Source organism: Hyaena hyaena, unplaced genomic scaffold, assembly GCF_003009895.1.
Source record: "Hyaena hyaena isolate Hyena2069 unplaced genomic scaffold, ASM300989v1 scaffold_138, whole genome shotgun sequence".
Taxonomy (NCBI): domain Eukaryota; kingdom Metazoa; phylum Chordata; class Mammalia; order Carnivora; family Hyaenidae; genus Hyaena; species Hyaena hyaena.
In genome coordinates, this window is record NW_024080770.1 from 1069215 (window position 1) to 1090608 (window position 21394).

General features: G+C 49.3%; 1 protein-coding gene across 1 annotated transcript in view; it reads left to right on the forward strand.

Annotated features, from left to right (window-relative positions):
• KIF3C (kinesin family member 3C) overlaps nucleotides 1-17052 on the forward strand; it is a 37319-nt gene extending 20267 nt beyond the window's left edge. Inside the window, exons 2-8 of the mRNA XM_039238324.1 lie at nucleotides 1963-2064; nucleotides 2727-2849; nucleotides 3953-4071; nucleotides 4531-4647; nucleotides 13884-13992; nucleotides 14175-14347; nucleotides 14572-17052. Coding sequence (XP_039094255.1) covers nucleotides 1963-2064; nucleotides 2727-2849; nucleotides 3953-4071; nucleotides 4531-4647; nucleotides 13884-13992; nucleotides 14175-14347; nucleotides 14572-14671 — 843 coding nt within the window. The 3' untranslated portion in view covers nucleotides 14672-17052. The remainder of the gene's footprint in view (nucleotides 1-1962; nucleotides 2065-2726; nucleotides 2850-3952; nucleotides 4072-4530; nucleotides 4648-13883; nucleotides 13993-14174; nucleotides 14348-14571) is intronic.
• Nucleotides 17053-21394: the final 4342 nt, after the last annotated feature.

The window sequence follows — 21394 nt, forward strand, 5'->3', positions numbered from 1 at the left end:
GGGGCAGGGCACTGCTGCTGACTCTGGGTATTATCCTGTGAGGAATGGAGGCCTGGTAAATGCTTCGCAGCAGAGAGGCACGCTCAGATTTGTGTTTCTGGTGAATGCCCCTGGGTGTCGTGCGGGGGATGGATGGAAGGGGAAACTGAGGCAGCAGGGAGCCAATGGCAACAACCCAGGTGAGTCACGGAGACCACAGTGAAGTCAGCAGGTGTCGGCCGTGAGGATGAAAAGGTGGGAATGGCGTGAGCCGTAACAAGCAGGCAGACTTGAAGGGATCTGGTGACTGGCCCAGCGTAGGGGAGGCAGGATGGCACGCATCAGGGCCTGGGGTGAGGAAGGTAAGGTGCCTAGGGCACAAAATTTAAGGAGTCACTCACTCAAAGGATAGCGCAAGTCCTGGCCTTGAGTGAGAAGGAAGAGTCTAGGCTGAGTTCGCGCCTGTGATGTGCGCGTGGGCTGGGTGGTGAGATAGCAGCCCACAGCAAGGCCTGGGGGTGGGGGGCGGTGCACAAGCCTGCAAGTGGCGGTGGTGTGGCGCCAAGGACAGGCAGCTGTCAGGTGGCAGTGGTGTGGCTGTGAGGACAGGCAGCTATCTGGGGCCCCTTGCTCTGCGGCAGCTCTGCCCTTGGCTTCGGAGGCTGCGTGGGGCGGCTCTGACTGGCCCAGTTTTGCTCAGTGTCCAATGGCATCCACACACAGCTCAACCTCTCACCCCTCAAAAGCAACCCTTAACCCCTGTCCTGCTCTGTCCACAGTGATGGGGCTCTCACAGGGGGCACAGGGTCCCCCTTCTCCCACACTGTGACAGTACCGTCTGCTTTGAGAGCCCTCAAGCAGGTCAGCCGATTCCACTGGGAAAATTGCCAGTGGGGAGGCAGCCAATATCTTCTGGTGGCTCAAGGTGATTCCAACCTTCCGGGAAGCCTGGGATGAAGTCAGAGGACAGCTGGAGTGCCCCGGGGCTGCACCCTCTGATTAGCAAGAATGAAAGTGCATTTTATGGAGTCACAGTTTACCCAGCTGGTACAACTCCACAATCAGTTAAGCAGCCTACCAGCACCTCTCACGGGTCTGTGCCAAGCACTGGGCTGGGGGCGTTCACACGGACTGGGACCAAGGGCCACGGGTTCAAACCTTCCCTCTTTGTTAACTAGCTGTGTGACCTCAGGCTGGTTACACTCTGTTTCTTCACTTGTTCAGTGGAGAGAGTAATAGCATAGCACCTTTCTCAGGGTGAGGACAGAGATCGCAGATTGTGTTTGTCAAGGGCTTAGCTCAGCCCCTCACACACAGTACTCAGCAATTACATCAGCCACCCTGGAACAGGCAGTTCCAGCGTTACGGATGTGAGAGCCGAAGCGGGTGACTTGGCCAAGGCCTTGAATGTAGTGGACAGAACCCAAGTCTTTCTGGAACTCTCCAGGGCTCATGCTGCTTCTGGAGCCTCGTATTGCCCCTGAGTGCTGCAGAGACTTCCTTTCCTTCTGCTCTCTGCATCAGCTGAAGAGTACACCTGTGTTGAGAGCCCCATTCTGGAGTCAGGAGCCAGTTAGCCAAAGAGCTGGACTGCCTGTTGACTCTATCCTCTGCTCCCCACTCTCGAACATCGGCCAGGAGCCGAAAGTCAGGATTAGAATGCCTTCTGCACACCCCTCCAAGGCATGGTGAACCAGCTTTCCATCTGTATCCAAAGCAAAAGATCCAAAGATCAGGTGACTATATTCCCTGACAGATGCCCTCTCTTTGCCTCACCTAAGTCTTATTGACAAGGGGAGCCTTGGGCTGGAGCCCAGGAGGCTGGAGGGGAAACTTTGTTCTCGGTGAGGGTCACAAGTCCCCATCTGGGATGCATCTTTTGTCTACTCCTGGAAGGACCACAGAGCAGGGAGCCAAACCTCTCAAGCTGGTGATGCTGTGGCCATTTGAAAAGCCCCTCCCCTCATCCCTCTGTGTCCCCAGGCCATGGAGAGCAAGCTGCTCATCGGGGGCAGGAACATCATGGATCACACCAATGAGCAGCAGAAGATGTTGGAGCTGAAGAGGCAGGAGATTGCAGAGCAGGTAGGGCTGGGGGCTGCAGGTCTCACGGGAGTGCATGACCTTAAGGTCTTCTCTGGGGGGCTCAGGGGGTGGGGGTCATAGGGCAGTGAGCTGTCATGGACCCAGGATCCCTGGGATATAGTTCTGAGAACCTAAGACCTGCTGCCCTGGCTCCCATGGGCCCACCAGCTCAGGAGCCTGCCTCTGCCCAGGGCACTGCCAGCCGATGGGTGAGAGGAAGTGGTTGTTCTCCATGACGTCAGCCGCTACAGGGCATCTCGTGTTAATTCCTGTGCCTCCCACAAGGGTGTACATTCTTTTATGTATGACTACGTCTTAAATCTTCAAGAACCGCAATTGTTGGTCCTGCCAGTCATCTGCGACATCCCGTGGGGAGAGGGTGAGGAAGCCGGGAAGCCAGTATGGTGGGAAGCTATATCTGCTTGACACCCCTAGAATGTGTCAGCTGTGTGAGCTAAGGAGAAGGTTCAAAGAGGCTCCACTGAGGTTGGGGTAGAAGCAGGGGCCATGGGCCATGGGCCACTCTCTTCTCCCTCCTGGCATCTGTGGTCACAGTGGAGCCAGATCCCATGCGAGGCAGGAGTGAACCTGTCCCCTGAAATCCCTTGGCCTTCCCTAGTACACGCTGCCCCACTGAGCCCCCGTTCCCTGCCTTGGCCTAGAAACGCCGTGAACGGGAAATGCAGCAGGAGATGATGCTTCGAGATGAAGAGACCATGGAGCTCCGGGGCACCTACACGTCCCTGCAGCAGGAGGTGGAGGTCAAAACCAAGAAACTCAAGAAGGTGAGTTTCGCCACAGGCGAAGGGGTCAAAGTGTGTGAGGGCCCGGCAGCCTCTATCCAAGACAGTTAACCTGCCTGAGGGCTATGTGCTTTAGGGCCCCTTCCCCACTTTGCTTGAGCTGCTGAAGCCCCAAGTTATTTGCCTGGGCTGCCGGGGTGAGGGGTGGGGGGAAGGCAGGCGTCCGATGCCGGAGTGGAATAGAGCCTTTTCCCCTGGGCCAGGCTGGCCCCGATAGGCTTAGAAGGCCTTCACTTCCAGTCTCCAGCTGCCATCCTCATGGTGGTGGGTAACTTGCCCCTGTACGATGTCATCAGTGAGTCAGAGTTTGGGTAGCCAGGCCTGGGACAGGGCCCGGAGACTCAGGCCAAGGAGACCTGAGGAGACACAAGGCTGGGGGAGCTCAGGAAGGGAGCCAAAGGCCCCTGTGGACATGGGAAGGGCTGAGCCTGTCTGATCTCAGGACTCTGCAAAGCCCATGGCCGAGGAAGGACATGTATAGGGACAGGAAGCAGCAAACCCCAACCTGGATTCTGGGAAGAGCCTGGAGGACCCTTAGGGTTGCTGACGTGACTGCCCCAGCGCCGGCCACGCTGCCCAGCCACGGTGGCAGTTTCAGGGGACACACCTGCCTCTTGGTGGGTTAGGAGCGGGGCAGCAGGCCCTGTGCTTTGCGAGCCTCTGGAGAGGCAGGAGTGGGATGGGTCACCTTACACACTGGCTTGGGCCCCCTTGGGCCCCTGGGCCCTGCACCAGCTGTTCTGGTCCTGATTCTGACTCTCAACTAGTTGTTCACCTTGAACAATTCTCTGCCTGACTTACCTCCTCTATAAAAAAGAAGGTGTTGGATTCAAAGGTCTCTCGTGTCCCTTTCAGTCTGAACATTCCACCGCGCTGCCAGCCCTGAGGGAGCGAGCAATACGCCCTTGTGTTAGGAGGGACCGGACAGCCCTTTGAATAACTCTGATATGCGATGGGGCAAGAGGGGGATTCAGACTTGGACTCGGCTGGCAGCCCCTGAGCCTGCGTCGGCGGGGCCCAGGCTGGGTCGCAGGGGCCCCGCTGCCATCCTGCACGGCCTCTGAGCTGCGCCTGTCTCCACGCAGCTCTACGCCAAGCTGCAGGCCGTCAAGGCAGAGATCCAGGACCAGCATGATGAATACATCCGCGTGCGGCAGGACCTGGAGGAGGCGCAGAATGAGCAGACCCGGGAGCTCAAGCTCAAGTAGGCCCCCCCCGCACTCTGTTCCTGGTCCACACAGTCATGCCTCGCCCCCAGGCCTCATTCCAGCTGCCTGCTCACCCGGGAGTCCGTGTCCCGTAGGAATAGAATGTGTCTGAGGGACGGGGACGAGGTCCGAGTTCTAGAGTTGCTTATCCACCTCCTCTCCTTGTTTCCTTCTCCTTCCTCTGCTCTGCCTGTGTATGATGAATCCCCCGAAGTGCATGCTGGGTGCTGGCCGAGAGTCACCGCTCAGGCCCTGGGCTTTATAGTCCTTGCACTGGAAGCAGTGATTTCAAGCTCTGTGATCTCTGTAGGGATCCTCTTCCTTCATCCTCTGGTTTCTCCTCCGTTCCCTCTGCCTCTTTGCTTCTTGCTTCGAATCCTTCGGCCTTCACATGCGCTGTGTGGTCTCTTCCCGCCGCCCCCAGTCCCCCATCTCTACCTCGTTGCTGCTCCCAGGTACCTAATCATCGAGAACTTCATCCCACCCGAGGAGAAGAACAAGATCATGAACCGGCTTTTCCTGGACTGTGAGGAGGAGCAGTGGAAGTTCCAGCCACTCGTGGCAGCTGGCGTGTGAGTCTCTCCCCCCTGGTCTGGGCCCAGGCCCTTGCCAGCCCACCCCAGGTTGGGGGCGGCCAGGAGCCTCAGGGGAGACGGAGGTTTCTGTGCATTTGGAGAAGGGTGAAGTATGGATTCTCAAGACCTGACACAGAGGTCTTGAGGAAGGAAGGGTGTTTTGCCAAAAACAAAGTGTCTCGAGGGCCCCGTGAGGGACCCAAGGAGAGGAAGAGCATCTCCGCCTTTGGGCACTCTCAGTGAATGATCACATTGGGTCAGTCTGGTGAATATTCATTTGTCGGGTGCCAAAAACAGCAACGATAGTTAATATTTGCCTTACTCTATTGGGCACTGTATACAAGGCTCTGCAGACAGAAGGGAAATCAGACCCAGAGCTCACAGTCCAGTGGGGACTACGCAAAAGTCATCAGATCAGGAAGTGATAGAAGTGTGATCCAGCCTTTATTAGTTTCACTCAGCTCAGCATGGTGATTCAGCATTTCCACCTGTTTCCATACAGTCCCCTCTTAGGTAGTTTGCATCCACTGGCTGGGTGCAGGGCTCCCTCTGCTGGTGGCTATGAAGAATAAGGTGATGTTCAAACCCAACAGAGGGACTGCCTCACTCACCTGGACCACTGTCGCTTCATTGAAAATCTGTAGACAGAGGTGTTTAGGAGGTTGGATACCAAGGCAGTTCCCTGGAGGTTCTTTGCTCTCTTTGTCTCAGGAATATTAATGCCAACATAAGCCAGCATTCTCCCCTAAGCTCAGAGGGAAGCTCGCTATAGAGGTCTGCGGCTTCTCACTGGGGCATCAGATGCCTACGTAATCTGTCCCCTTTCTCAAAGGCCGATCCTACCAAAGCTGACACTGTGCAACATTGTAAGTAGCAAGTTCATGAGTAGAAGACTTTTTTTTTTAACTAACATTTTTTTTAAGTTTATGTACTTATGTACCTGAGAGGGGGCGGGGAGCAGCAGAGAGAGAGAATCCCAAGCAGGCTCCACACTGTCAGCTCAGAGCCTGACTCAGGGCCTGAACTCATGAACCATGAGATCATGACCAATGCCAAAGCTGATGCTTAACCGACTGAGCTACCCAGGTGCCCCTTATGGGTAGAGGACTTTTCAATGGTGTCACTTTGGACTTAAAATGCACCTTTCCACGCTAGCTAGGGACCCATAGTAGTACATTATCTAACATAGAGGCTCTCATCTGCGATTTGGGCCCCAGAGAGTCTGATGTAAAAGGTCTTGGGTGATAGATAGTCAGTCTTGGGTGGATCCCGAGGACTTAAAATTTTTTTCAAAGCTTCCAGGTGATTCTGCAAGGAAGCCCCACTCGAAAGCCACTACTCCAGTGCCCTCTGCTGGAGGCAGATGCTGGTGAGCCTTCTGGCCTGTAGGATTATTGACTTTGTGCTTGAACAAGTTCCTGAATTGAAAGTTAGCAGGGGCAGGAATTTTTTTACATTAAATAGAGATGGGGTGAGAGGCTCTGAGAAGTCATGTGTTTTTTAACTTGTTATTTTGAAAAATAAGCATTGCAAGAGCGGTGCGAAGAATTCCCATATACCCTTCATCAAAATTACTGAAAGTTAATATTTTGCCACCTCTTGGTTTATTAATTCCCCATCCCCTAACCATTTGAGATTAAGTTGCAGACATCTTGACCCCTTCGCTGTATTCTCTAAGAATGAGGACATTCTTACCTAACCAAAAATACAGCGATCAAATCCAGGAAGTTTTATACTGACCCAGTACTATTACATAGGCAACATTCAGTTTTAGCCACTTATCCCAATAATGTCCTTAAGGGCAATTTCTGCCTCCCCAGAGTTGGGACGTGTGGCATCGAAAGGCAGTGCCTCGTTGGTCTCCTTTAATCTGGAACTGAGAAAGGATCTTGTTTGGAGTTTTGTAGTTTCATGCTTTGGAGGAATTTACGCATTTCTCAGAATAGTTTGTACACACTGAAAAATCGTTCCCAGAGTTTTAAAATTAAAACAGCTATCTTAAGGGACTCCTGGGTGGCTCAGTTGGTTAAACCTCTGGCTCTTGACTTCAGCTCTGGTCATGATCTTACAGTTCATGAGTTTGAGCCCCACATCAGGTTCTATGCTGAGAGTGTGGAGCCTGCTTGGGATTCTCTCTCCCTCTTTGCTCCTCCCTCACTCATGTGCTCTGTTTCTCTCTCTCAAAATAAACAAACTTAAAAAAAAAACTCTTTGAAACAGCTATCTTAAAATAGTACTTTAGGGGCACCTGGGTGGCTCAGTCAGTTAAACTTCTAACTCAGTTTCCGCTCAGGTCATGATCTCACAGTTCATAAGTTCCAGCCCCACATCGGGCTCCACCCTGCCAGTGCAGGGTGAAACCTGCTTGAGATTCTCTCTCCCCCTTTCTCTCTGCTCCTCCCCCACGTACACTCTCTCTCTCTCAAAATAAATAAATAAAAACTTAAAAAAAATAGTACTTTAAATAATTTTTAAAAATAGATTCTAGTAATAACTATTAAAAGGAAAGTGGGATGCCTGGGTGGCTCAGTGGGTTAAGTGTCAGACTTCAGCTCAGGTCATGATCTCACGGTTTGTGGGTTCAAGCCCTGTGACAGGCTTTGAGCCGACAGCTCAGAGCCTGGAGCCTGCTTGGGATTCTGTGTCTCCTTCTCTCTCTGTGCCCTCCCCTGCTTGCACTCTCTTTTTCTCTCTCAAAAGTAAATAAAACAGGGGCGCCTGGGTGGCTCAGTTGGTTAAGTGTCCGACTTTGGCTCAGGTCATGTTATCATGGTTCTTGGGTTCAAACCCTGCGTTGGGCTCTGTGCTGACAGCTCAGATCCTGGAGCCTGCTTTGGATTCTGTGTCTCCTTCTCTCTCTGCCCTTCCCCCACAGGCACGCATGTGCTCACTCTCTCTCTCTCTCAAACTTAATAAAAATTAAAAGTAAATAAATAGCAGGTAATCAACTATATGCAATTCTGAATTACTAAAATTTTTTTTCCTCTTTAATATGTTATTTGCTGACCATTTTGCTATGCATTTACTTCAGAACTTTTTTTTTAATGTTTTTTATTTATTTCTGAGAGAGAAAGACAGCATGAGCATGGGAGGGTCAGAGAGAGAGGGAGACACAGAATCCGAAATAGGCTCCAGGCTCTGAGCTAGCTGTCAGCACAGAGCCCGATGTGGGGCTCGAACCCATGAACTGTGAGATCATGACTTGAGCCAAAGTTGGATGCTTAACCGACTGAGCCACCTAGGCACCCCTTACCTCAGAACTTTTTTTAAAAAATCACAGAAATAACCAAAGTAAAATAGAGATCTAGGACGTTTTTATATGAAACAATTTTTTATTTACTTTTTTTTTTTCTTTTTTTGCGACAGTTGGCACTTAAAGCAAAATTCCATTGTAATTGGAATCCCAGTTGCAATTCTGACTCAGCACAGAGAGCCACAGGGTAGCATCACAGTGCAAGGTTGCTGGCCTGGACCTCACACTGCCTGCCCCAAACCCCTCATTTCACGGTGCAAAGCTGAGGGTGGGGAGGCCCTTGAATGCAGCTTCACCCATTTGGGGGAGCCATGAGGGCTGAGGCTGCGGAAGAAGCCTCCTCCCTGGGAGGAGGGGGAACTGAGTCTCACTATTTGCAGCGTAATTTCAGCGGGGCTGAACAACTCTTTTCCCAAAGCATATTTAATCAGGGCGTTTTTCCTTTTGCCCCATCCATGTGTGGAATATTTTGCTTTATTCTGGTACTCTGGGGATGAAAACACTGAAGGCTGCTCAAAGGAAGAGAAAAAAAAAAAGTGTTGTTGGAAAGAAATTACCTGAAGTCGTGCTATCCCTTTAGAGAACTTTTTTTTTTGCGGGGGAGGGGTGCCTGGCTGGCTCAGTCGGAAGAGCATGTGACTCTTGATCTCAGGGTCATGAGTTCAAGCCCCATGTTGAGTATAAAGATCACTTAAATGCAACTTTAAGAAAAAGAAAACAGAAAGCTTTGGTTGGAAAAATGGCTCCCCTCTTCCTCCTCCAGCTACAAGCATTTGACCCTATACACCCTTCCGGTGCCTCTGAAAGAAGGTGTGAGCACCAGGCAACTCTTGAAACACACCCATATCAACTTCTGGAAAGCTCCCCTTCTTCTTTTCTCCTCCACTATCTCTATGCTACCACTAAGTGTAATTCCACTATCACAACCAGCTCCAGCAGTAACTATTCTACACGTATGACCTTTTATTTTTAGTTTCTCGTAATAGACTTTAATTGTGCTTATACAAAATTGTCCTCTAAGGGTCTATATTTGACAATGTCTGTAGCCATTGGTTTACAGTTCACAACATTCTATTTGTAACTCTAGTCATTGGGCCTTTGCCACCCCAGCCACCGGAGATTCTTTTCAAAGGCACCATGGTGCAGAGGAAAGAGACTAGATTTTGGATTTAGAACATACTGGATTCTAGTCCCTTCTCTTCCACTTGTGGCCTAGAAAAGGTTTTTTTAACCTCTCTGAACCCAAATGTCTTCATCTGTAAAGTCAGGATAGTAAATTGCCCTGCTGGATTATTGAGGTTGAAATGAGATAATGGGGGGGCGTGGGCTCCAAGCCCCAGAAGAGATGATCAATAAATGGTTGCAATCATATTAATAAGCCAATATGATTACAGGGACTCCAGAAAAGCCAGTTTATTTTCATCCCTTAGAAATGCCATAGGAGGGCATTTTGGTTTGCTGTTTTTGTTTTAATTTTTTTTTAACATTTATTTTTGAGAGAGACAGAGAGTGAGCCAGAGAGGGGCAGAGAGAGAGGGAGACACAGATTATGAAGCAGCTCCAGGCTGCAAGCTGTCAGCACAGAGCTTGATGCGGTGCTCGAACTCATGAGCCGTGAGATCGTGACCTGAGCCGAAATCGGAAGTTCAACCGACCGAGCCACCCAGGTGCCCTCTTGCTGTTTTTGTTTTAGATTTTGATTTTATTAAAAACTTGGAGGCGCTCTCCAAGTTTAGAGAGGGAGCATTCCTTGCTCTAAATAGAATCCGGATAGTTAAAATGGTTTTGTTACAGAGGCAAAGTTTACCTCAGTAAAAACATTCTCAGCTCTGGGTTGAGTCCCTAGATTTATGGACAGGTCTGTGACAACTGAGTTGAATGTGAAACAGGGAGAAGTTACGGCCTCCCCAGGCAGAGGAGGCAAGAGCAGAGAGCTGGCCTGTGGGGACAGAGGGGTCAGGTCACAGAGACAAGTCGGGTTTGCTGGGGCAGATGATTGGGAAAGCCCCAGAAGGAAAAACTCACCCTATGATGTTGGATGCCAGTGTTCAGACCAGAACAGGAAAAGGCAGGGGGTGGTGTGTGTGTGTGTGTGTGTGTGTGTGTGTGTGTGCGTGCTGAGACAGCTGATAAGGAGATTGCGGTCAGTCCCTAAGACAGAGCTGAGAGATGACTTTTTAATATTAAGGGGAAAAATATTGTGATAGTAGCCATAGAGAGAGAGGGTCATATGAGAACTCTTAGGATCTGCCCGGCATATAATGATTGTGGATCTCTGTCGGGAGGGGAGGGATGGATACATGCAGAGCCAGGACCCCCACCCCCCACCCCCCACCCGGGCTGTCAGCCACAACCTGCTTACTAGAGAGAGATCAATCATGGAAAGTAGGCCTGCAGCAGAAGAGGGCATAGATGGGAAGTTTGGTGTCCCAATTACAGTCTCCCCTCCCCCAGCCCCTTCCTCCCTCATGTCACCCAGAATAGCACTGGCATCTTTATTGGGTCAGGCTGCCAGCTCACACGGATGCACTGCTCCGCTCGCCTAGCCCTGTCCCCCTGTCCTCGTCCCAGAGCCTGCAGCCTTCAGGACACTTTCCACCCCAGCCTGCTCTGGGTGTTCTTGGGAGAGACAGCACAGTGTCCTAAAAAGTATTTGGCAAGGTCCAGTTCAGAGTCTCTTCCTAATTGTTTGACCTTAGGCACAAAAGGCATTTTGCTTGTCTGAGCCTCAGGCTCCTTGTCTGCCCCGTCTACACCTCAGGAGATTATTGCAAAGTTTGAATGGGATGTGTAGATGTACCTTACAGATGATGAGTGATTATGGTACCAATTTCTCCCTCTCCCCTTGAGTCGTGGGCGCTGCTGCTGTGCATGTGTGCACCTCTCTGCACCCCAGGGGCTATGAGCTGGGGCTTCTGCGGTTTCATCCTTCCCTGTTTTCATCCATAAAGCGAAGTCTGAAGGCACCCCTAAGTGGGGTCCAGCACTCCTCTATAGGCTTGATAAAATGAACCACAGGAATGCCATTTCCCCCACCCTCTGCTGCAGAAGGGCAGGCTTGGTGCCATCAGCTCCTGCACTGCTCGCTCTGCTAGTCAAGGACAGGATGTCCTATCTGTGAATTACTCGGCCTGCTTCTTCTCTTCTGTCTTCTGTCTGCCTTTTGGCTTTTTTTCATTGCTCCTTTGTATCCCTGCTTGGAATTAGCAAGTAGAATTGAGAATAAATCATCATCACAGCTGCCATGAGTTGAGCCCTTGCTGTGTGCTATGCTAAGTGCTTATCGTGCTTAATCCCAGCAGTTCTTTTTTTTTTTTTTTTAATGTTTTATTTATTTCTAGGAGAGAGAGAGACAGCATGAGCAGGGGAGGGTCAGACAGAGAGGGAGTCACAGACCAAAACAGGCTCCAGGCTCTGAGCCGGCAGTCAGCAGAGCCCGACGCGGGGCTCGAACCCACGAACCGCGAGATCATGACCTAAACGAAAGTCGGACGCTTAACCGACTAAGCCACCCAGGCGCCCCTAATCTCGGCAGTTCTGGGGGATAGGCAAGAGCTCGCTGAGCTGGGGCGCCTGGGTGGCTCAGTCGGTGAAGTGTCCAACTTTGGCTCAGGTCTGATATCACCGTTCGTGAGTTCCAGCCCCTTATCGGGCTCTGTGCTGACAGCTCAGAGCCTGGAGCCTGCTTCAGATTCTGTATCTCCCTCTCTCTCCAACCCTCCCCTGCTCATGCTTTCTCTCTCTTAGAAATAAATAAAACATTAAAAAAAATTTTTTTTAAATAAAAGATAGCCGAGCCTCAGAGGTATTAAGCCACTTCCCAAGGTAACATGGCTTTAAGGGGCGGAGCCAACATTCAAACTCCGGTATGTCTTACTCCAAAATCTGTGTTATTTTAGCAGAAATACTTTTCTTGATTTCTTTCCTATCTTTGTTTATTTCTTTTGAATAATAATGGGAATATACCACACTCATCAAACTGCTGAAACTTAAGAAGTCTGACATACTGGGATTTGGCTAAGACACAGAGCCAAAGTTTTGTGTCTTAAGGAAGCTTTGTGTCACAAAGGAAGCTTTCATGGAGAGCCACTTTGAAAGGCACCATAGCGGTACCTAGTAGAGTCGGAAACATGCATATTCTACAACAGAACCACCCATTCCCTGGTAAACCCCAGGGGGAATATGTACTTGAAGATACCTGTACAGAAATGTTCACAACAGCACTGTTGTGTAGTAGTTTTTCTACTATATAGTAGAAAAACAAAATCAACCTAGATGTCCATCAAGAGAATATATATTTTATACACACACACATGTTATATTGCAACCTTAAAATAGACAATGTAAGTAAATTTTAATCTAGAGGTCCATGGATAAATCTTTTTAAAAAATGTTGAGCACACAAAAATGCAATATGTACATCACACAGCTCAAATTTTAGAAATTGGCATACAAATACCCATTTAATTGTGAATACCCACCTATAAAAATAATAATAAAATCAGGAATGGCATTGATGAGCCATAGTATTCAAGAGAATACTAACTCTAAGGGGGGAGAAATAGGAGTCTTAAAAACTGTCTACATTTTCTTTCCTTTTTTGAGTTTATTTACTTATTTTGAGAGAGAGAGAGAGAGAGAGAGAGAGAGAGAGAATCCCAAGCAGACTCTGCACTGACATGGGGCTTGCTCTTACAAATCGGGAGATCATGAGCCAGACACTTAACTGACTGAACCACCTAAGTGCCTCTACATTTTATTTCTAAAAAAAAAAAAAGGTTTGATTTAAGTATAACAAAATGTTAAATGACTTCACAAAACTGGATGGTAGGCATACATATATATATAATATATATATATTATTTTCTATACTTTTTGAACATCTGAGATATTAGGTATAAAGTTATATATTTTCATTGTAAAGAAGTTCAGATTTTGCAGAAAGGCATAAATAAAAGTCATCTGTAATGACACCATCCAAAGACAATAACTAGTAATAGCTTGCTGAATACCCAGCCATTTTTCTAAGCGTATGCACACATTTCTTTAAAAACAAAACGGGCGACTGGTTAAGCATCAGTTGGTTAAGCATCAGACTTCGGCTCAGGTCATGATTTTGCAGCTCTGTGCTGACAGCTCAGAGCCTGGAACCTGCTTCAGATTCTGTGTCTCCCTCTCTCTGCCTCTCCCCTGCTCATACTCATACACAGCTTTGATTACTGTAGCTTTGTAACAAATTCTTTCTTTGAGAGAAAGAGAGAGAGGGTGCAAATGAACAAGGGGCAGAGAGGGAGAGAGAATCCCAGCAGGGGCAGAAGAGAAGAGAGAGAAGTGGGACTCACCCAAAGCAGGGTTCATGGTTTACCCAAAGCTGGACTCGTGTTCTCCCAAAGTGGGGCTCAAGCTCACCCGATGTGGGACTTGAACTCACGAACCAGGAGGTCATGTCCTTAGCTGAAGTCAGATGCTTAACAACGGAGCTGTCCTGTAATAGGCGCCCTGTAATAAGTTCTAAAACTGGGACGTGCAAGTCTTCCAACTTTGTTCTTTTTCAGGATTGTTTAGGCTATTTTGGGACCCTTGCATTTGAAGCCTGATTTTTTTCATCACTTTTTTGTACAAACTCCTAAGAAGAAAAATGAAAAGCAGAGTGACCAATCATCAATGGTTTTGCCTACTGTGTGAAATCAGCTTATGAATCTGAAAGCTAAAAGACGATTGGATTTCCTTTCTTCATTCTAGCCCTTAATCAAACCTTCTTTACAGTAGGGGGGAAAACGGAAAAAAACAAGAGTAAAGAAATCTACACTTTCCTGTGTTATGATAGTGTTTAGTTGTCCAGCCGTATCACAACAATGAGAAGAAAACTCCCGGGAACCATGGTCTGCAGTTTCCTGCCTACTTGAATGATATGTAATTCTTCATATCATTTTCCCAGTGTTCAAAAGAAATCCATTCTAATATAGCCTCTTCCCCACAGCAACAACAGCCAAATGAAGAAGCGGCCAACGTCAGCCGTAGGCTACAAGAGGCCTATCAGCCAGTATGCGCGGGTTGCCATGGCAATGGGGTCCCACCCCAGGTACAGGGTAAGAAGCTGGGAAATAGAAGGGGCGGGAGGAGAGAGAGCCCACCCACGGGAGGTGATGCTCGTACCCTCTACGTGCTCTGCCCACCTCATCACCTTCATGACACCCAGTATTTACTGAGTGCCCGAGAGATACGATCCTCAGGGCCATTGCTCACATCTGATCTGATGCTCCCACCACAGGCTGAAAACATCATGTTTCTGGAGCTGGATGTGTCCCCTCCAGCTGTCTTTGAGATGGAGTTCTCTCATGACCAAGAACAAGACCCCCGTGCACTACACATGGAGAGGCTTATGCGGTTGGACAGCTTTCTGGAAAGACCTTCCACATCTAAAGTTCGGAAGTCCAGGTCCTGGTCAGTACCACTACGGTCAGAATGGGCGAGGGACGTAGGAGGCATGGAAGCCACGCGGGCTGGTTGAGGCTGAGGAGGGTTTTGGTTGTTAAGGGAGGGCGCTGACTGGAGTGGTGGGCGAGGAGTTCCTACAGCCCCCCGAGGAGGGAGAGGCAGGCCCTCGTTTTTGTTTCCTGCCCTTTCCCAACCTCCCCGCTCACCTGCCTCATCCCTACCTTTTGCAGGTGCCAGACTCCTCAGCGGCCTCCCCCTCCCCCCTCTACCACACATGCCTCACTGGCCTCCGCCGCTCTGCACCCCACACCAGTGCTAGACCATGAGTGACAGCCTTCAGTCAGGCCGCCCGTCCAAGAGCCTCCCGGGCTGGGGAGCCGAGCCTGGATCATCTCACCTGACGCTCAGTGTGCGTGCGTGTGTGTGCATGTGCGTGTGCGTGCGTGTGTGAGGGGGTGAGCGTCTGGCAGACCGTGTCTCTGCCTGCTCTTCTCAGCCTCCTTTATTTAATTAATGTTATTTATTTGTGGAGCTCAGTCGTGGGGGGAGACGCCTTCACCTGAGCCTGCCGTGGTCACTGCATAGCCTCCTTTCCCTCTGACTTGAGACCCCTCACCGTGTCAGACCTCAAGCTCCTCCCTGTCAGCTGCTCCCAGAAGGGAAGGTAGCCAGTGCCTGAGAAGAGAGTACTTTTTCTACCTGTCTCTCTCCGTAATCTCCATCTCCTCCTATGCTGACGGTGAGCAGTTCTTAAGCACTTTCTGGGACTAGAAAAATGCTAGATGTCCACAAAGGGCAAGAGATGTCCCAACGGTGTTGGGCCTATGCCCCCAGGGAAAAGAGCCCTGCATTCCGGTTTCTGGACCTCAGACAACCTCTGTTGGCCTCTTGGGCTCCCTTTCAAGGACTTACATGAACTCACCGACACAGCCCATGCTCTTCAGCTTTGGCAAGAACTCACGGCTTACCAAACTCTGCTTCCTGGCCACCTTCCCAACCCTCGGGTGGGAATTGTGAACCAACCAGTTGCTGCCTGCTCAGGACCCGCAGGAAATGAAACAGGAACGGGACAACATGGACAGTCATCAAAAGAAGTCCCTTCTCTGAGTCCCTTTGTTTCTGATCCCTCCGAGAAGCAACTGGGTCAACGAGTGATCAAGCCGGCTCCCCAGTTTTGTGACGCTCCCCCTTCCTGCTCTGGTCATTTTCCTCCGCAGCTGCCTGGATCCCAGTTCCTAGTGGGAGCGATCAGTGTCATTCTCCCTCTGGCTAAACCAACGTGTTGGAATCTGTTGCTTCCCCCCTCATTTACCACAGGAGACAGAGGCCCAGGCACAGTTGATCACCCTTGACTACTCCTGTTTCCGCATCATATTTGTTGAGCACTATTTTGTTGAAAGCGGATCCTTTCTTCAGCATTGTATACATTGGTCCCTAGGGAAGTATGCCTCGCCTCCCTTTGTGACATCCCAAGATGTCTCCAGGTTATCGCAAATGATAAGTAAATTTCTACCAAAAAAGAGAGAGAGAGGGAGAGAGATTAATTTTCACACCGATTTACTTTTTCAGTGTGTATTTCGGTGGACGAGTGAAGAGGTAATCTTGAAAGAAACAAGTGGTTTAAGATTTCAAAAGGCCCTAATAGTCCTAAGATTTCAAAAGGCCCAGAATATGAGGATTTTAGTCATCGGGAGAACAGCATGAAACTGAATGAGCTGCTCGAAACTGGGTGAGGGGAAGGGGGTGGGGGGTGGGGGCTGGTTACCTGATTTTTCTCTTTCCATCGGGAAGTGAACCCTTCTTACACAGTTCGAGTTCTGCTGTAAGGACCAAGCTCTGGTTCGGTTTAATTCACTGATGCCGTCATTTCTGCTGTAATTACCGGACTAGATGCCTAGGTAGCTCAATTGCCATTTGCTCCTGTCCTTCAAGGAAATACATTTTTCATCAGAGCCCAAGAGGTTATTTGAGACTCAGGATTCAGATCAGAGATTCGGCTGTGTCTGGGACAGGAATTACGTGTAGAAATGCCGCAGGTGGCCTGGGCACAGGGGGACCTCCATGCCTACATCGAGTAGCCTCTCCCACTGACCTCCTTCTTGTTTGTAGATGAAACAGCACGTGTCACCCCCATTCATCACTTGGACGCATCGACTCCGCAGTGTCTGGTCACTTGACCCTCACAGTCTTATAGCACAAAATACCCAATCTCACCAACCCCAGTCGGAGGGCTGGGCCCTAGGAGTGTCAGAGGAGGAGCTCCTGCCTGCAGTTTTGTGTACGTGTGTGTGTGTGCGCGCGTGTTTGTGTGTGTGTGTTTACCTCCATAGGGGACACTCGACACTCAGTGTAAGACACGCTGGGAACAGGGCCACGGGGGTGGTTGGATCTCAGTCTCTCTGTCTCTCTCCTTCCCTTTTGATGTATCAAACATTTGATCGACAAAGTAAGGGCCTTGATTGGGACCAAATTTCCATGTCTGTTGCTATGGTCTTTATTTAGGACAACAGTTCATGCAGTGGCTCATTCTTGTCAGTATACATATGACTATACAGGACATATGTAATATATAAATATATATTAAAAAAAAAACATTACCCTCTGTCTCCTTGGCTTCAAATGAGGCCTCTCTGTTGAGCTGAAATGCACCTGCAGCCCAGCCCTGTTCAAATTAACACAGTCGATAATAAAGGAATGAGTATCGTCACAGAGTTGGTTGTCTGCCTTCTCTTTTCTCTGTTCCTGCTTTTACTCTCTTTATCATTGTCTGCTCTCTCTCTCTTCCTTGTTTTTCCAAGAGCAGTTCAAGGGTATCTGGAGCCTGGCCGTGGTTCCCAGCACCTTGGGGAAGAACCAGCTGCTTCAAAGGGACTCATCTGCCCCGTGGGGCTGAGGGACAGGTCCCAGGCTCTAGGCTGAAGTCTGTTCCAGACCAATGACAGTAGCTGTCGGTGTTCTAGGTGAACGGTCCTTACCCAGTTAATTCTGAGCTATTAGCAGATGTCAGAATAGTCTAGACGTCCAGATTCACTGTCACTATCATTTGACCACTGTGCTCCTCCACTGATCTGCCAGGAGAAATAGAAGCAGGTAGTGATGTGCGTTAAGCACATAGATACGCTGGCACGTGGTGGGCGCCTTGTGAAAATAGTTTCCAAGACGAACATCCCATTGGGCTCTCTTCCCGGGGCTTCCTTCCCTCCCTCGGAGATCTGGCTAGTGGTTCCCTGTAGCATGGAGGCCTTAACGGGACTTGAAAAGCAGTTGCCTCTAACAAACACACGCAAGGCCCCTGGCTCCCAGGGGATCGCTGTGGTTGGCCTGGCACACAAGCCGCAGCAGTGAACCAGCTAGTTTGGTGCTGAAGGTTCTCCCAGAGGGGCTCCAGCCCTGAGAGCCAGGCCTGGAGTGGTTCTGCTGTTGAGAAGGACTCTCCGGGTTTTGGGCTGGGTACTTGACCCAGGCACACATTTAATCCTCCCACGTGGGAGTTATTGTCACTGGATTACAGATGAGATTGAGGAAAAATAAGTAACTTGGGGCACCTGGGTGGCTCCGTTGGTTGTGCGTCTGGCTTCGGCTCAGCTCATGATGTTGGGGTTTGTGAGTTAGAACCCCGCATTGGGCTCCCTGCTATCAGCCTATAGGCACAGAGCCCACTTCAGATCCTCTGTCCCCCTCTCTCTGCCCCTCCCCTGCTTGGGCTCTCCCAAAAATAAATATTTAAAAACAGAAAATTAGTAACTTAACTAAAGATATGTGGTTAGTGATGAACTGGACTTCCAGACTCTAAAGGCCCTGATTTTCTGCCTTCGGTGCCTTATCTCTAGCCCATCCACACCTCAGGAAGACTGATAGGCACCCTGTGTGTTTTACAAGTAGTGAAAGCCAGGGACAGAAGGGCAGACCCTCAGACCCTGAACTTAGAAGTCCTATTTTAAAACCACTCATTTCTCCTGTTAGTAGTGGGGTCACTTGTGTGCTTGATGTAAGTGGTTTTCTAGACCTTCACAAAACAGCGCAGGGCGGGGGGAGGGTAGGAACACTCCCTTGCCCCGGGGCCTTCTGTCAACCGTTTGTTGATAAAGAGGCTGCTATGTTTCACTTCCTCCTCCAATGCTGGACACCCGATCTCCGGAGAGTGGGGTGTGTGTTAGTTAGAACTCTTGGCCACCACTAAAGGTTCATTTAAGCTGGCCTGAGCAAAATAAGGACCCGGAGAAGCGTGCCGATTTCCCCAGGCACGGAAATAAGGACCCCAAGGGCAAGGACAGAATCGGTCCTCAGGTGTAACTTAAGACGGGGGACTCAAAACCCCACAAAGCGCCTATTTCACCCAACTTCTTTCTGTGTGGGGTTCATGCTCTTTCCTCAGCTGCTCCGGCTCATGATGTAGAAAATACATGTGCCGGCTGCTCTCTATTTACACAATCCAGTCATCCAGGAGACTAAGAATCTCAGTCCTGGTGTCAAATTCATGGGAATGTGCTTCCAATTCAGTGATTTGGGTCACGTGAGTGCAAACAAGGTAGATGAACAAGACCTCCAAGATTTCTACTACTGTAACCGTGTGTAGGGGGGAGGGGTGGAGAGAAAGATTTTCCCAAGAAAGAGGGTGGGGGTAGCAGTGGGGGTGGAGTATGCAACATAACAGAGGTCCATGAACAGTGCATCCATTGCCTATGATGGCTTAAGAAAGTTTGCTCTGGGGGCACCTGGGTGGCTCAGTCGGTTGAGGTCTCAATTTGTGAGTTTGAGCCCCATGTCGGACTGTCTGCGGTCAGCAGGAAGCCTGCTGCAGATCTTCTATGCCCTCCCTCTGCAGCTGCTTAAGCTCGCGATCTCTCTCTCAAAAATAAATAAACATTAAAAAAATAAAAACAAATTTTGCTCTGGTATCCAACTCTTGATTTCAGCTCTAGCCATGATCCCAGGGTTGTAGGATCATGCCCCAAATCAGGCTCCACGTTGAGTGTGGAGCCTGCTTGGGATTCTCTCTCTCCCTCTGCCCTTCTCCTGACTCATGCTCACTCTCTCTCAAAAAAAAAAAAGTTAATTTTGGGTTCATCCTATTATTCTGGTTATTTTTCTTACAACATGGTCCAAGGCTCACCTGCATCAAAATTAACCCTCAGAGATTCTATTTTATTAGGTCAAGGTTACATCAATGTGGTAGACACTATAGGTTGCCTTTCCAATATCCATTCTTCCCTTCTATTTTTTAAAAAAAATTTTAATGTTTATTTATTTTTGATAAAGAGAGAGAGGGGGAAAGGGGCAGAGAAAGAGAGAGGAAGACACGGAATCTGAAGCAGGCAGATTCCGAGCTGTCAGCACAGAGCCCAAACTTACAGGGCCCAAACTTTCAGGGCTCAAACTTACAGACCGTGAGATCATGACCTGAGCTGAAGTTGGATGCTCAACCGACTGAGCCACCCAGGTGCCCCTCTTCCCTTCTGTTTTACTTACAAAATAAATTTGTTCAAGGAGAGCAGTGTGCTCAACTAAAAATACTCATATTCCCAGACTCTCTTGCAGCAACAGGTGGCTGTGGTTTTGGCTAAGGAGATGTAAATAGAAGTCTCTAAGAAATTTCTGGAGGTGTTTATGCTTTCCTGATATAGACATCACCCATTTTACCTCTTCCCTTTTCTTCTTCCTTCCTAGAACTTAGATGTACCTCTGGGAAATGCATTCTTTCGTTGAACAACCCTTCACTGAGCACCTTTTACCCATATATTCATTCCGGCATTGTTCTAAGTGCTGGGAATACAGCAGTGAGTAGAGTAAACAGGAGTCCATGGCCTCATGGTGCTTGCATTCTAGGGTGGGAAGGAAAAGACACTGAACAAGAAAAACAGAGGCACCTGGGTGGCTCAGTCGGTTAAGCCTCTGACTTCAGCTCAGATCATGATCTCACAGTTCATGGTTCAAGCCCCATGTCAGGCTCTGTGGTGACAGCTCAGAGCTTGGAGCCTGCTTTGGATTCTATGTTTCTCTCTCTCTGCCCTCCCCTGCTCATACTCTGTTTCTCTCTCTCTCTCTCTGTCTCTCAAAAATAAACTTTTTTTTTAATTATAAAAAAAAGGAAAGAAAAACACATTGTACGTCATGTGGTGATAAGTGTGGGTGAGGAAAATAAAGCAGAGAAGGGGGAGGTTCCAGGTACTGGTTGGGGTAGAATAGGAGCAGTTGCAGTTTTAAAGCCTTTACTAATTCTGAGCAAATTCCTGGTGGTAAGTGGACTCCAGGAGAGGAAAAGCAAATGCAAACTCCATGGATGGGAATGTGTCAGGCCTGGTCAAGGAGCAGCAGCCATATTGCAACCCAGAGGCAAGGAGCACAGCCTGTGGAGTGGGAAGACGTGGAGAACCAAGTTCCTGACAGAGTTTGGGCTGCTGCACCCGCCTGGACAGATAATGGTGAGACGCAGGGGGGCCTGGTTGGCTCCATCGGTGGAGCATGTGACTCTTGATCCTGGGTTGTATGTTCGAGCCCCACTTTGGCTATAGAGATTACTTACAAATAAAGTCTTTATAATTTTGTTTAATGTTTATTTATTCTTGAGAGAGAGAGAGAGACAGAGCGCGAGCAGGGGAGGACAGAGAGAGACAGAGACACAGAATCTGAGACAGCCTCCAGGCTCCGAGCTGTCAGCACAGAGCCTGAAGCGGGGCTTAAACTCATGAACTATGAGATCATGACCTGAGCTTAAGTTCAATGCTAAACTGACTGAGCCACCCAGGTGCCCCTAAAAATAAAATCTTAAAAAAAAAAAAAAAAAGGGAAGAATGGTGGTGGACAAATCCCTACAGGTTTAAGACAGTATCAGGGGGATTTGCCAGAAATCTGCATTTGAAATGAGCACCTGCAGGTGATTACAGGGAACACTCACTAAAGTGTGAGAACCTGCATTTCAGCCTTTTGCAATTTCAAGTCACGCTCCGGGTGGGGCCTGCCTTTCAACACACCCCAGCACTGGGGCCACGGGCTGTGTAGACGCCAGGATCACACTCAAAGATGGTAGGGGCGGAGGGCACAAAGCCACCCCTG